This window comes from Etheostoma cragini, chromosome 15 (assembly GCF_013103735.1).
Source record: "Etheostoma cragini isolate CJK2018 chromosome 15, CSU_Ecrag_1.0, whole genome shotgun sequence".
NCBI lineage: Eukaryota > Metazoa > Chordata > Actinopteri > Perciformes > Percidae > Etheostoma > Etheostoma cragini.
The window spans coordinates 23,850,595-23,866,798 of record NC_048421.1 but is presented as its reverse complement, the minus strand read 5'-3'; the positions used below and the strand labels follow the sequence as shown (position 1 = coordinate 23,866,798).

At 43.1% G+C, this 16,204-nt stretch overlaps 1 protein-coding gene and 1 long non-coding RNA gene across 4 annotated transcripts in view; one reads left to right on the top strand and one right to left on the bottom strand.

Annotated features, from left to right (window-relative positions):
• Positions 1 to 16,204, bottom strand: part of si:dkeyp-72e1.9 (syntaxin-binding protein 4) — an 85,139-nt gene that overhangs the window by 59,700 nt on the left and 9,235 nt on the right. The window contains exon 1 of one of the 3 annotated variants that reach the window (XM_034894170.1): positions 1,738 to 1,969. The exons of the other annotated variants lie outside the window; for them this stretch is intronic. Within the exon in view, the coding sequence (XP_034750061.1) occupies positions 1,738 to 1,826 (89 nt within the window). The 5' untranslated portion in view covers positions 1,827 to 1,969. Of the gene's footprint in view, positions 1 to 1,737; positions 1,970 to 16,204 lie in introns of those variants that run through there. 3 annotated transcript variants of the gene reach the window in all.
• LOC117958013 overlaps positions 3,129 to 16,204 on the top strand; it is a 14,174-nt gene continuing 1,098 nt past the window's right edge. Inside the window, exons 1-2 of the long non-coding RNA XR_004659638.1 lie at positions 3,129 to 3,414; positions 4,635 to 4,638. This is a non-coding gene — a long non-coding RNA (uncharacterized LOC117958013). The remainder of the gene's footprint in view (positions 3,415 to 4,634; positions 4,639 to 16,204) is intronic.

Genomic DNA, 16,204 nt, shown 5'->3' with positions numbered 1-16,204 from the left:
ACTGTCAGGGCCCTCATACTCTGCTTCTGACTGGCTAGTAGTCCTTACCTAGGTACTGAGCATGTGCGACTCCTAACAAAGATAGACCAGAATTGAGATGTCTCACTCTGGAGCTAAAACCGAGAGCTCAACACCCAGGGTGAAAAGAGGAGCTGCAGCAATGTACAGTACAACAAATATTTGGTATTTTTGTAAATTAAACCATATAAACCTATTCTGGTACAACCTCAAAACACAATTATGAACCTGAAAATGAGCAGAATATGAACACTTAAAAACTATAATGATGGTCTAATTTAGGGGCATCAAATTCATTCTGACTAAGGGCCACACTGGAAAATAAGTATCACATTCAAGGCATGACATGCTCTTATTTCATAGAAAAAAGGTAAAATATCTTTGTTTTCCATTTTTGTTACTATTTTCAAAATATTTGTTGCTTTGTTTAAAAACCTTTGCTGCTTTTTTGGACTAATTTTTGTCAACATAAAGCCCTTCAAAAGTCAGCAAAATATTTCCTTAGCCATTATAAAATTTGTGCATTTCAAGCATAAGAAATATACATATAAATATTTAAAGAAGGCTATCACAAAGCTGCAGAGATCTGAGGACCAGGTAACCATAGTCCTCAGATTGGAAAGATAGTCTCGCTAGCTGTCTGGATTTACCCTGCAGAGATCTGAGGACCAGGTAACCATAGTCCTCAGATTGGACAGATAGTCTAGCTAGCTGTCTGGATTTACCCTGCAGAGATCTGAGGACCGGGTAACCATAGTCCTCAGATTGGACAGCTGGTCTAGCTAGTGGTCTGGATTTACCCTACAGAGATCTGAGGACCGGGTAACCATAGTCCTCAGATTGGACAGCTGGTCTAGCTAGTGGTGTGGATTTACCCTACAGAGATCTGAGGACCAGGTAACCATAGTCCTCAGATTGGACAGATAGTCTAGCTAGTGGTCTGGATTTACCCTACAGAGATCTGAGGACCGGGTAACCATAGTCCTCAGATTGGACAGCTGGTGTAGCTAGCTGTCTGGATTTACCCTGCAGAGATCTGAGGACCAGGTAACCATAGTCCTCAGATTGGACAGCTGGTCTAGCTAGCTGTCTGGATTTACCCTGCAGAGATCTGAGGACCAGGTAACCATAGTCCTTAGAAATCCCCTAGAGGTTGGAACACCAACACAGAGACAGAGGAAGGTATGGACATCTGGCTGAACATGAAGCATATCTGGCGGAATTATCTGCGGCACCGGAGCAATAAATACCCATTAGCAAGACTTGGCAGACAGTTTTTGAGTTTTTGGCGGATGATCAGTTTTTGGTAAGACACATGTAGCTAGTGAACCACAATCCATGAGCCTGGTAGGGATTCAGCACCTCCCCACCCCTGCTGCTGTACTACGCATGTGTGGAGATTACCAGAGCTATCCCGATTCACAGACGGATACAAAGTCTGCAGACAGTTCAGTTCTTAATGTGGGAAACATTAAAACATTTAAAGCTACTTGATATGTCAACAATATTAGCTACCGGCAACTTTAATAAGCGTACTGTATAGCCATGCAGACTAACCATTCATTTGGTACAAACACAAATAAATAACCAACATTTTTACTATCAAGCTAAATACATGTGAAGATTTCATAGAATATCACATCAGCCAGCATAGCCTCATAATCCCTGGCATGCAGGCACAACAACTACTTGACTACTGTGAAACAGCTGAAAACATACCTGGCAAAACCTAGAGGCACTTTCAGCCTTTGGAACATGCCTCGGTTTTTGTGGAACCGCCTGGATCTGACTCTCGTTAACATTGGCATTGCTTACTCCGTCTTATGATGCACTATGGCTGACAAGCACATAATGAAGAGTTCCCATTGATGGGGAGATGATAAGCTTATGGCAGGAGGATAATACACACAAATCCTTATGGCACAACAATGTGCTTATTATAGGACATTATAAGAGGGCTACTCACTTACTCCAAAACAGTCAGCACCTTCCCACTGCTCAGGGTCAACCAGTTTTGTGTGGGTTCAAGACGTTAGATAAGCTTGCAGCTTGCTGCTGAACGGCTTGTACCAAGTGGACGTGCTGTCAGTTTTGTTGTCGTGACTTAGAATCCCCCATGGGGGCGACAGAAACTACGCACTATAGCTTTATCCAAATGTGTCCACAATCTGTCTTTACCAAGGGGGTGAGCGAGCGTCTACGAAGCTTGATGCTAACAAGCCATCACCTGTCTTTAGCATTCCATTGACTCCCATTCATTTTGACGTTACTTTGACAGTGAATAACTTTACATCTAAAGCAAGACTCTATTTGTCCGTTGTTGTTTTCTAAAGAAACACGACAATGTATAAAAAAATCTGACCTGGGGAGAGGCATTCATTAAAACTATATTAACTATTTTTTTGTTAATTGTCTTTAGTTCAAATAAAGGGGTATACTTTGACTTTTGTAATTCATTCATTTAGGGTTTAAAAAAACACACCAAACAACCATTACTGTCTCCTCCTCCACACCAGTGACCCTCTAGAGCCAGGCCAAGGTTGGGATGTTACCGAGGGGTTGAGATTAGAAGGAGCTGGAGACGGTCCAGCCTCTTAACTAACCCGGGGGCTGGTACTGACCCAGACTCAGGCTTTAGGAGCACTGATGTCAACTTGGCGCTGCTGTCGTTTCATTTGGTAAAAATGTCCTAGCATGTCCCCCTATAAGGACATTACTGGTGGAATGGGAAGTAACTGAACACAAGGTTGAGAATAGTGAATTCAAATCATATCCGTTCAGGAAATTCTACTCAATTCCACGTCCTTGTACAGCCTCACTATGCACACACACACACACACACACACACACACACACACACACACACACACACACTGTCACTCAGAACCCACTGAGACAAACACACACGCACACACACACACACACACACACACACACACTGTCACTCAGAACACACTGAGACACGCACACACACACACACACACACTGTCACTCAGAACACACTGAAACACACTGAAACACACACACACACACACACACACAAACACACTGTCACTCAGAACACACACACACACTGGCTGAATGGTCTGAAAAATGCGATGGCGTATGCGGGGTATTTTTTGCAATTTTACGCAATGAAATTGCGGGAACTTGCAAAAACTGCGGTTTGATGAAAAAGTACTCATCTTGTCGCGTAATTACATCACTTCATAACGTTTCCATGGCAACAAGGGAAAATGGCTGCTCCTGTGTGAAGTAAACGCAACATTTTTCAACTGTCTGCTAAGATATTTGTAACTTTTATCATGAAATTATGCAAGACCTGCATTATTTTGCGTGGAAATCGGCAATTTATGCGGCGAAAGCGCGGCGTATTTGAAGAACTGCAGCCCCCGCGTATACATCCGGATTTTGGCTGATTATGCAATGAATTATGCGATTGCACAATCCCGTGTTTCTGGAGAGACTGACTATACCCCCCTGGGTACCAACCTTCTACAAATTCCTAAGGTCTTTTTTACCTTAGGACAGGCCACTGTGCCTTCTCTTATCGAGCACCATACCTTCCGTTATATAATATTAACAGTATTACCTAACTTTATTATTATTATTAGTCCCACAAGGGGAACTATGTCAGAGAAGCCAGCTCTATCGCTAACTTTACATCAAAACGTTCTTTTTTCCCAAACATTGTTGACCTTATTATCACTTCCTTTACCTCTCATTTTTACACTTTTTTATTTTCACTTTTATGGATACATTTTTAATCCTAACTTCTACTGAATTCCCTGTTGTACATGTCTGATGGTGATATTGCACTTGAAATTAAATTAAATTGAACGTTACTACACTCAGCACTTTGGGTATATACTGTATATATATATATATATATATATATATATATATATACTGTATTGTATAAAGTGTACACTAACAAGTCTAAAGCCAGAAACCTGGACCCAGAGGAACACGGTTTTTCTTGCAGCTGTGATCAGAGGACTACTTCATAATCCATTCTTTTCTGTTTGTCTGAACCTGAACCTTTTACTGGAACAAACAAGATTATGCACATATGCATGTATTTGTGAGAAAATCAAGGGCAGTGCGTTCCTTCAGAGAGACATGCGTCTCTCTCGGGACCTGAAGCCTTATCTATCAGCAGCTTCTTTTCTTTTGCAATAATTTGGTGCGTTTGCATATTTTTCTTTTCAAAATGCCAAGCCAATGTTCAGGTAAGCCACCAGTATTCTTAAATGACCATCTGATTTGGGGGACTTGTGTTCACTTTGATTTGCTGCTGGATTACATAACATATGAAATCCTGCATTTTTTAAATCTAATACCTAGAGCGGCTAAGCGGTTCTTCAAAGCATCTTTGTAAGAACTGAAAGAACGAACTGGAGGGGGCTTTAAACCTGAACCAAAGAGCTGGAGGCCGCAGGGTGTTCTCATATATTCACCGACTGTCAATGTGACTGGTTTTGGCAATGTGCTTTGGGTCTTAAAACATTTTATTATTTTTATCAAACAGATGAACACAAAAAGAGTTTTTAGCTTCCGTATTCACGCCAACTTATTGGGACTTTAGCGTATTCACCGTACCCCCCCAGGGTTAGATAAGTCCGTACATACCCTTCAAATCTCTGCGTGTTTAACATACGTTAAAATGTAACACACATGTTTTAAGTGACCAATGTGCCATGCCACTGAGCTCTTAACAATAAAAAAGCATATTATTACTTTGATATTAATGAACGTCCGTTACATTCAAGCCAAATGAGTTGCTACAAAGCGAATTAAGACTCTCAGCTCCACACAACTCTCTCTGGATGTCTCAGTGTGACTGTGTTCAGAAGATGGTGGCGTATGAAGAAGGGGAGCTAATGACCTCTTCTGAAGAGTCCAACGTGTTTCTTTTAATCCTCCGTGTCCTCCTTGGTTATGAGCAACAGTGTGGAGAAGGAGAGCACTATCACGGAAGGCTTGTACCATGTGGATGCAACAAGAGTTTTGTTGTCATTACTCAGAATTGCTCATGGGGGAGACAAACTACACACTGTGGCTTTAAGAGTTAGTAGCCTTTACAGTAATGGTCGGTCCTGGTTGATCTGGGGAAACAGCAACGAGGATTTCAGGATCACATTAACATAAAGCAAACCTATAATAAGGCCAATGGTAAATAAATACTGACCATAATAGTGCTCTTAAATAAACAATGGTCCATTTGTCTGGAGAGGGCTTAGATCAGCTTCCTGGCCACCCTCAGGACACTGGACCCGTCGTGGAGCTGGACATCAGCCCATACCAAGAACGCCCAGCAGAGGATGTATTCCTGTACGTGGTTCAACCTCCCAAAACCAATGACGATGCACTTCTGCACTGCTACATCATGGAGTACACACTCCCCCCCTCGGTACGCCTACAGGACGCTGAGGCACGCAGGAACGATTCTGTCCAACCCTTCCCCACCCCATCCCCCCCTGGCAAGAGAGTTTCGTCCTGCTTCCTGACTTCAGCTGTCCTCATCAACAGAGCCCGGGAGCCCTCACGGACACGCAACCTTTGTTCCACCCCATGGACGCAATGTAAGGTCTCCAAATCTCACTGTGGTCCACTTTTTGAATTGCACATATTCTTAATACTTCATACTGTGAACAACTGCACATTGATTGATCAATATATCTGCCCATTTTCATCCCTTACACACTTAAGTAGCAAGGCAAATTCCATGTATGTGAAACCCTACTTGGCAATATTGCACACACAGATGTCAGCACTACTTCGGCATTTGTCTCCCCCCCCTACATACACACACACACACACACACACAAAAGTTTGAAAATAGTGAATAAAAATCATGTCCATGCAGCAAATACTAAGGTGCAGAGCAGATCAACAGGACCAACTAGTCGTGTGTGTGAGGGGAATCATTTAAAATGCATACAGACACACACACCCTCACACACACTTCTTCTTCTTCTATTTGGCAGCCATGGCAACAACCCTTTGCCTCAACTTTAATCACTAAATCTGCACAGTGGGTCGTTATCAGATTATGGGATTATCCAATCCCCACTGAGAAATCCGACAAGCCCGGACCCAATCCCAGAGAGGCACATACACGCATGCTCACACACAAGGGAGCAATACAAAAAAAGGACAAAAACTAAAGTGATGGGTATTCAAGTGTTTCCAGTTACAAGGCTGCCCCCTGTAGACGAGGGAGGAAGGCTGCAGGTGCAGTGAGACGGGGATCTGGGTTCCTGGGACAGTACATGAATATCAAGGTACCCCACGGAGGTGTTACGTTACTGGAACAGGTGAACTTTAGGTGAACAGGTGTCACACACATGCACTCTATGTATGTTCTGCCATAGAGACGGGCATCCTGGTGCTGAGCTAAGCCGTGAGCAAAGCGCTTCCTCACAGGTCAGCAAAAAGGTGGCCATGTTGGCACGGTGCAAGTGTACACAAGCACACATATACAGTGGCTTGAATAAGTTTATACCCCCAGGCTAACGTTGATAAAAAAGACGGAAAAAAAACATCTTTGGAAATCAATCTTAATGCCTTAATTCCAAAATGTTCAGGAAAATCCAACCTTTTTAATGACACCAATTTTCTTTTCTTAAATACATGTTTTTCCTTAAAATACATATACACCCCCCCCCCTTGTTAAATTTCAATAGAGGCAGGCCCATTTTTACTATAAAAGGCCAGTTATTTCATGGATCGGGATGCTATGCATCCTGAGTTTGGACTTCCACTAGTCCAGGCTAGTATGCATACTATGCATAGTATCCTGGACTTAGTACCCCCATGTGCCTGCCTCTATGGGAGTTCAACATAGGGGTGTGTATATTTATGCCCCCTTCTAACCACTGTACGTAGAGGTTCATGCCTCAACGCAGAGGTCCAGGGTTCAAATCTGACCTGTGATGATTTCCTGCATGTTTTCTCCCTCCCTCACCTAGCTGTCCTATCAAATAAAGGCGGCAAAGCCCCCCCCAAAATCAAAAAAATTAAGTGTGGGAGCAGTGCTGGATATTCATCTCTATTTTTAAGATCCTTTTTTGGCCTTTATTTCCACAGGACAGATGAAGATATGAAAGAGGACAGAGTGAGGGGGGGGGGGGGGAATGACATGCAGAAAAGGGCCACAGGTCTGAGTCAAACCCTTGGCCCCTGTGTCGAGGAGCAAACCTCTACATAGGTGCGCCTGCTCTGCCAACTGATCTAACCGGACAACAGATTGTTACCTAGCACAGAGTCCAGTGTTATCATAATCCAGACCTAAAGGAACCAGACCAGGAACAGGCAACAGGCTGCGGAACAGCATGTTTAACTAGAGCTGTGGACAAGCAGCAGAAACCCTATAAACCCCGGACACCACCACTGTTAAAGCTTTAGTGCGTAACTTTTAGGTATTAAAAAAGGGTGTGATCACGGAAGGCTTGTATCACATGGACACGCCAACAGCTTTGTTGTCATAACTTACAATTCCTCATGGGGGAGACAGGAACTACGCACTATAGCTTTAATTGAGGATTCCTGATCAGATACTTTTATGGGGTGCGTTTGCAGTCCCAGCACTTTGTGTTGTGATAACTACTGTACATAGTGTAAGGAAAACTGTCTGCTGGTGCTTGTGTCTTGCCAAAGGACAACAGTTCAAAATTTGCAGATGGGAGCACCTGGGTAGCGCACCTGGTAGAGCGTGCGCCCAAGGGTAGTTAATTGGTCCTTGCCAATCAACCACCACAGGCACACTGAAAGGTTTATCTTAATTTTAATAGTAATCTCATAATGACACTATAGTGTCTTAGTTGGTCTTGTGAAAATCTTGTAAAACTAACTGGTTACAGTTGCACATACAGGCTTTAGTGTAGTAGTGTATTCTGGACTCAAGGCGCTTTTCTGTTGTCTCTGATTCGTCTTGGGCTTGTTGGCATTCGGACTCGGCCATTGGACTCGCCACATTTTCTTGTTGGCCTCGACTAAGTCAGCATCCTTTGTTCTAAAGTAACTTCCTCCTTCAAAATAAAACCATAGATGAAGCATTCACGTTCAGGAAGCAGGCATTCATTTAATATAAAATCCATCCAGGACAGGCATGGAGATTGGTTGCCTGACACAGGCCTGGTACACACATGGTACACAACTGCTACACGCCTGGTACACACATGGTACACAACTGGTACACACATGGTACACAACTGGTACAGGCCTGGTACACACCTAGCACACGCCTGGCTCAGGCCTGGCCCACGCCTGGTACACGGATGGTACAAGCCTGGCACACACCTGTAACATACCTGGCACACGCCTGGCACAGGCCTGGTACACTGATGGTACACGCCTGGCACACGCCTGGTACACGGATGGTACAGGCCTGGCACACGCCTGGCACATGCCTGGTACACGGATGGTACAAGCCTGGCACACACCTGTAACATACCTGGCACACGCCTGGTACACGCCTGGTACACGCCTGGCGCACGCCTGGCACACGCCTAGCACACGTCTGGTACACAACTGGTACACGCCTGGTACACATGGTACACGCCTGGTACACGCCTGGCTGCATCAAATACCTCAATCATCAGGTATCAATCTCCTTTATATCAGTGAGCACTTTATACTATGAATTATTCAGGACAAGTCATAAGCTTAACAATGGGGAAATTGACATTTTATATTTTTCGTGGATAATATTTTGATGTAGTGTTTTATGGCCCTTGCTTTTTGATTATTACAATTAATAAAGCAACATTATCATCTGAATTGAATATATACTGTCTCTCATATCAGGTACGTTTTGAAGAGGATTCTTTATTTTCTGTCTTGGCATTGACTCTCTCATTGTCTCATTTGGACTCGTTCTTGACTTGGACTTCACAAAGGTGGACTTGACTACAGCTCTGCCACACACACACACACACACACACACACACACACACACACACACACACACACACACACACACACACACACACACACACACACACACACACACACACACACACACACACACACACACACACACACACACACACACACACACACACACACACACACACACACACACACACACACACACACACACACACACACACACACACACACACACACACACACACACTATGGGTTCCCATAAAACTTGTATAGGATATTAAAAGACTATACTTGTGGGTTGCAGCTGCTTTGGCTAAAATAATGGTGTTGAAAATCATAAAACTCTTATTCTATAATCTTAGAAAAAAAGAAAGAGAAACCTGTGGCCTTTTGGCTCTTTGTAGATCATGTATTCCTGACCTCTTAAGCATTAGTTTAAGACCAACCCATTTCTACACACGCCTCCTACACAAGATTATTCCGTATGTCAACATCTTGTTTTTCCAGTCTGTTTCAGTGGACAAAATGAAAAATTGACTTAGGAAAGAGGGAACAAGCCCATGACAATATTAGTGTTTTTCGCAATAATTTCCTGGTACAATTCAGCGTGCAGCTTGACAGCCCTATTTACACGGAGTCTGGTGGGTTTGGTGATGGGGGTGTCGGGGCTGTTGCATGTTAAACAAAAAGGATCTTACTCTTTAACTAAAAGGTTACGTTTTTAGGGATCCATTCCACAATATAGTCGGACACTAAGACAGAGGACACAATTGCCCGTTATCGTTACATTGCAGCTTGTTTTGCCAAAGCCCGCTGCAGTGGTCTTCATACTGGACCAATGTCCCTTGCCATCAGCCAACTAGACACAAACACATGGTAAAATATGGTCCAAGCTAAAAATACAGAAGTTACCTCCAAATGATGCCAAGACGAGTTTATTAATAAAAAGAAAAAGCAAGTTGGATGGACCCAGGTTGAGTAGAGATAACAGGCATTAGAGATTGTGCCTGCTCGGTTTTAATTTCCTGTGAGTACCTGCACATTTTCAGCTGCCACATAAGCGGATCAAGTAGCAGCAATGGGATAGACGGGGAAACTCCACTTTCAAGAGCTGTGACAAGAATTGATGACTAATAATGCATACCTTTTTCAGGTGAACACATACAGATTGAAATACTGTACTTGTATGTATCTTTGCATAAGGTAGGTACAAACCACAATGAAACCAGTGGGTTTTTTTCAGCTCTAATAAACTCACTGTACACTTCCTGCTCAGCACCAAGCAGCTAGCAGACAAAGATAGAAAAGATGGACACTGATCCGCTAGCTGGCCCCGCCTCACCCCCGCCCCCTGAAAAAGCCCGGAACTCTGGAGACAACACGGGGTTAGTAAACGTCAAACACTAGAGTTACAGGATAGGCACCAAAACACAACAAACCACTCCAGCCAATCACAGACAAGACGGTTGGAAAAGGGGGTGGGGTTAGTGACAGTTAGTCCTGACAGTTACGGAAACATGGGGGGGTCTAGACCACACTCTATAATTTACAAGGACCCAACAATTCAAGTAATTTCCCAAGAGCAAGCAACTAGTGCAACAGTGGCGATGAAAAACTCCTTTTAGGAAGAAACCTGGGCCAGCCCAGGCTCTTGGTAGGCGGAGTCTGACAGGGCCGTTGGGGGGTAACAAGTATTTTTGGGTCATGGATGCACACAAATGGGAAGATAAAGAAGAGAGGAGCTCGGTGTGTCAAAGGAAGTCCCCCGGCAGTCTAAAACTAGTACAGCAGAACTAAGAGAGACAGGGTAGTAAGAGGAGCCTGGACGGGCTGTACTGCCCTGCCTCCGTCTAGTTTTTATTTTATGGATTGAAGCATGCACGTTACGTTCTCGCCCATAAGCAGCTGCAGACCTTATATCCTACAAAGATTAGGAGGCCTATAACCAGACGGTGTGTGGATGGGGGGAGACACAGTACCAAGTCTTAATGCTATAACGTCTTTAATCAACCTAATCTTAATTATTTGACAACATTGCGATCATCAAGGTGTAACCAAGTGACTCTCAGTTTGTTTCCATCTCAAAGAGCCCCAGTTTGCTATCTACACCCTGAGCGAGCTTGAGCTTTTCTAACCACAAGCGCCTCCTTTCCTCTGATAACTTCTGGCATTCCTCTCCCTGGTTTTTACTAACTTTTGAAAGTCGATAATATTCAAAACATTTTTTTCTCAGACTGACCTATTGGTACAACCTAAAACATGGCAATAATAACCATTTTCCATCTGAAAACCCTGCTCTGTTTTAGGCTAAACATGCACGCAGGCTGAAATTCAACCGCGGCGTTGTATCAGGATAAAACTATAAGCAGAAGGACACTCCGCTAGCTGCTAGGCTATGCGTGGTGGTAAATACTGCAGCGTTGGTAATGTGTCTTCCTTGGCTGAGAACGAGGAAATGTCTTTGCCTTCCCTTTTGTGTATGTTGCATCTTGGGAAATTGCCCTCCCCAACTCGCCAAAGGTCAGATTTTCTTTCTTTTGACAAGTTTTGTTTAGAAAAACAAGACACAATGTGCAAGACACAATGTCATCAGACACAAAATGATCATTAGAATCAATGGATCCAAGTCCAAGTTTATTTCATCCATAAAAATGGAAATTGCAGTCCTCATACCTGCCTTAATGTCCATAAAACTACAGCGTAAATACCCTACAATAAATACAATATACAATACCATGCAATACATAAATACAGTACAGAACTTATAAAAATGTACGTTCAAAGTGCTTGTTGTGCTGTCTGAAAGTCTCAGGTATAAAAAAGAGTTGGTGTCACGGGAGGCCTTAGCCCGCCTAAACCCTACAGTCGGATTACCATGAAGACGGGGAGCCGGGTCCCTTGTTACTTTCTGTCATTTTTACCAGACGATTGTCATATTCCTGATCCACTGTATTTAACTCTCCCACCCTTTCCCCGGCCCTTTTAGTCACTCTATCAATCCTGGCCTTCTCAGATACACCTTCAATTTTCTACACTTAAAAAACAAAAGACTTGTAAAGATGCCGCTCCAATCAACTCACAGTTCAGCTTTTTGGATGTAAAGACTGCAGCAACCGCAAAATCCCTGATTAAAAAGACACTGAAATGCACGGAGCAAGGCCTCCCGGATTACTTAATTAGCCTTCAGTTGAATGGAAGGCATTGAGCTTGTCTCAGCTAATTAAGTTTAGGTCACATACCAGCAGCACGCTTACATCCTCTCACTTGACACGAAGAAAGGAAACAGGACAAGTGTCTGACACCTTTGACACCCCTAAACAGACACAACAGACCATTCAGCTTAGTAAGGAAACATCAATAGGCGGGGTGGGGGAGGAAAATAGCAGCAACAAGCAAACTCCCCTAGGGGCAAATCCAGTCAGCACTTTGCATCAGGATCTACATCTTCTGTGGAGAGAAAATGAAACCCCTCATTCCTGACGAATCGATCGTGAGCAGAGGGACAGGAATGGGGAGAGTAGTCGATGAGAGAGGAATCGGAATCCCATTACACCGAATTGATTTTACCAGACAAGAAGAATTGAGTTGACACTCAGTGTCTGCTGAAGTTCTGCAAAAAGTAAGACACAACTACATTGGATGACAATGAAGGCTGACATGGCCATTAATCTGCATTCTGCATATTAAGACAAATACCCAATTCCCCGGAGCCAAAGTGTTATATGCAACCATACTTTATATAACCTTTAACCCCACTATGACCCATACAGAAAGTTACGTGTTATTAGAAATCTCAATGTTAGCACAGCATGACTCCTCCCAACTTAAGCCAAATCTGATCTTTTTCCTAAACTCAACGAGTCGTTTTGTAGACGCTCACTTTTAAGACTAAATACAAGCAACTGCTCCTCAGATTTTATCATTCTACCGCACTACAGACCAGTTTTACTAGTAGCAGTGATAACTTTGAGATCATTTAAATATAAAGATAAGAAATGATTCAGCAGAGGCAGGGATATGGAAACAACCGCTGGTCACTCTCATTCAAAAGATAAAAATGTATTGATCTCTGATTAGGGTAGTTTTTTTCTTCTTCTCTGGTCTCTTTGCATCAAGTCCACAAATTAAGACCACTGAAGACCTGTGCTGGCAGATACTTTAACTCTGTTACTCTGTTACTCTGATACTCTGATACTCTGTTACGGTTTCCTGAGTAACCAGAATGCCATTCAAGAGCCTAGGGAATTTGAATTAGGTGGGGACAGAAATAAAGCAGCACTGACGGTTTTTCTTATTAAACTAAATAATTGGACGGTCAGACTGTATTCTACATAGGCCTCTATGAAATAATGATCTTGAATTTAGAGGAAAGGAACAAAGGACCTATGGGGATCATAAAGAAGAGAGATGCTAAGGCCAGGTGACTTAATGAGAGCATGTTGTTTCTCCGTCACAGCAGAGGTGAAGTGATGTTTGTTGTCTACCAGAGGCCTGAATTCCACCGGACAGGAGTCGAGTAGACCCGCTGTCAAAAAGCATCCAGTCACACCTGCCCCCCCCCCCCCCCCCCCCCCCCCCCCCCCCCCCCCCCCCCCCCCAGCCTGTGGTCCCTTTCACAATAAAACGTAAGGACACTCAGCTAAATAAAGAAAGTAATTTAAATATCGAATAAACAGCTATCTGTGTTGTTGCCAAAGAACAAGGGGGTCAGAAGTGTTTCCAAAGGTCTCCGGTTTAGGGACGCGGACACACCAGAGAAGGGGGAATGAGAGCGGGACACGTAGGGGAAAATAATTGTTTTTTTCAACCAAAATGTAGCGATGTGAATGGAGTGATGGATAGATTCTTCATTCCAGCGGCTAATTATCCACTTTAAATTTAAACCTTCACCAGTTCACTCAAGCACTCATAGCTGTCTCCGTCTTTCAGCAACTTTATCGTAACTCTGCGATTGTTTACCCGCTATTCAGTTCTGTTAGCTACTTTAGCTTAACAGTTAGCGATGGCTTCTCTCTCATTCTCCTGCTCTCTGTGGATCACATGTTTAGTGGATTCTCTGCCTCTTAATGTGATAATTCAACATGTGTGACTGTGTGACAGTCTGTAAGAAGCATCGCCCATTCGCCCCCCTTCCATGGAAAAGAGACAGCAAACTGCTTTGTAATTATTTTGTGATTAAGAATTAAAAAATCACTTGGGTCTCAGAGGGAGGAACATTGCGGAACTACCTGCTGGATATACAGATGCAATGGCCCCTAAGGTGATCGGCTCTGCGTCTGCCCTGCCACCGGGGCTCCCACCTGGGCTCTTCAGCTCTGTCTGTCCTCTTGTGTCTCATAAAGTTAGCTCAGCTTGTTTAGTTCACACGCTGTTTTATTATTGATATTTTGAGTATAGTTGTACAAACGGTTAGATCCCCCCGACCCTCAAAGTGATCAATGCTACTTTACCAAAAGACCATCCAGTATATTATATACAGTATCTAAAAGAAGTAGTCTATAGTCTGTAGTGCAATAAAACAATGAAATCAGATCAGTACGGTGGGCCTTTAAAAATAAAAATCTGACCGCCTCTATTGGAATTTAACATAGGGGGTGTATACTTATGCCCCTGTATTTTAACATAGGGGGTGTATACTTATGCCCGTGTATTTTAACATAGGGGGGTGTATACTTATGCCCCTGTATTTTAACATAGGGGGGTGTATACTTATGCCCCTGTATTTTAACATAGGGGGGTGTATACTTATGCCCCCTGTATTTTAACATAGGGGGGTGTATACTTTTGCCCCCTGTATTTTAACATAGGGGGGTGTATACTTATGCCCCTGTATTTTAACATAGGGGGGTGTATACTTATGCCCTCTGTATTTTAACATAGGGGGGTGTATACTTGTGCCCCTGTATTTTAACATAGGGGGGTGTATACTTATAGCCCTTGTATTTTAACATAGGGGGGTGTATACTTGTGCCCCTGTATTTTAAGGAAGAACATTTATTTATTTATGGTACAATATTCATCCACAAAGAAAATTGGTGTCCTTAAAGGTCGGATTTCCCCAATTCTTTTTGAGGCGTTAAGATCAATTTCCAAAAGATGTTTTTTCATTCCTTTTACTTACTGTGTTTTCCTTCAAACCAAATTATGACTGGTGTGATAACTGCATGACAAATTAATCAGAGTTCACAAAGCCAAACTTCCACCTAAGTTACCACACTGCAAAGGCTATTTTTAAATGGAGTCTGACGCAGTCAGTCCACATTAAACACTAAACCACGTCCAGCCAGCTTCACGGAGAACAGCATCACCTATCTATTTTTTATTATTAATTATTAATTATATTCTCTGTCCAGCTCAGCTACAAACACCGGATTTGCAGAATGGTCCTGCGCCGATCCCTACCGACCAGGGCCGGTTCAAGCTTTCAACGACCACAAAGCGCTACTACTCAAAGCGCTTTCCCATAGTCCAGGAACCATTCCCCATTCACACACATTCACACTGTGGCCGAGGCTGCTGTACAAGGTGCCACCTGCTCATCAGACACACAGTCACACACATTTACACTCCGATGGGGAGCGTCCCTATCCAGGGGTCCAGGGGTTGAAAAATGTCATCAAACGTGGGGAGACATTTGATGTGGGGTGTCCGAGGTCCCACCCCCAGAGGACAATGGAAATATAAAAATGTATGGTATATTATTATGGCAGGCTTTCAGGCTTATCATTCTGTATTTCTTTTCGAATATTTATTCTCCTGTAGATCAACTTTTCTCATTTAATGTTTTCTCTGCTGAGTCAAGACATGTGGGCCTAGGCATGATCTACTCCTCCCTCCTCTACTGCGTCTTTTGTTGGGGAAGTAACCTCTACAAATGTGCATGTGGAACTTATTCATGTTAATTATAAGGCTACATAAATTCTTTATAATAAATAAACCATGTAATAGCTCAGATGTGTTTCAACAAGATTTCTGCTCATCTTTAAAACTTTGTGCCCATTTACAGAGTCATGAAATTATGAAAAGAAATAGAATAAAGACACAATATTTCAAGTAAAATTCCACCTACCCTATAATCTGCTGTGCATTATGTGTCATATGACAATACCTCATCTAGATCATCTAACAGACACAGAGAGCCCTGTTTGGGTCTCTGGATGACAGAGTTTAGGGAAGCAACTGAACGCCGCTCTACATTGGAGGTACAGCACACACACACACATATATACACTCACCGGCCACTTTATTAGGTACACCTGTCCAACTGCTCGTTAACACTTAATTTCTAAGC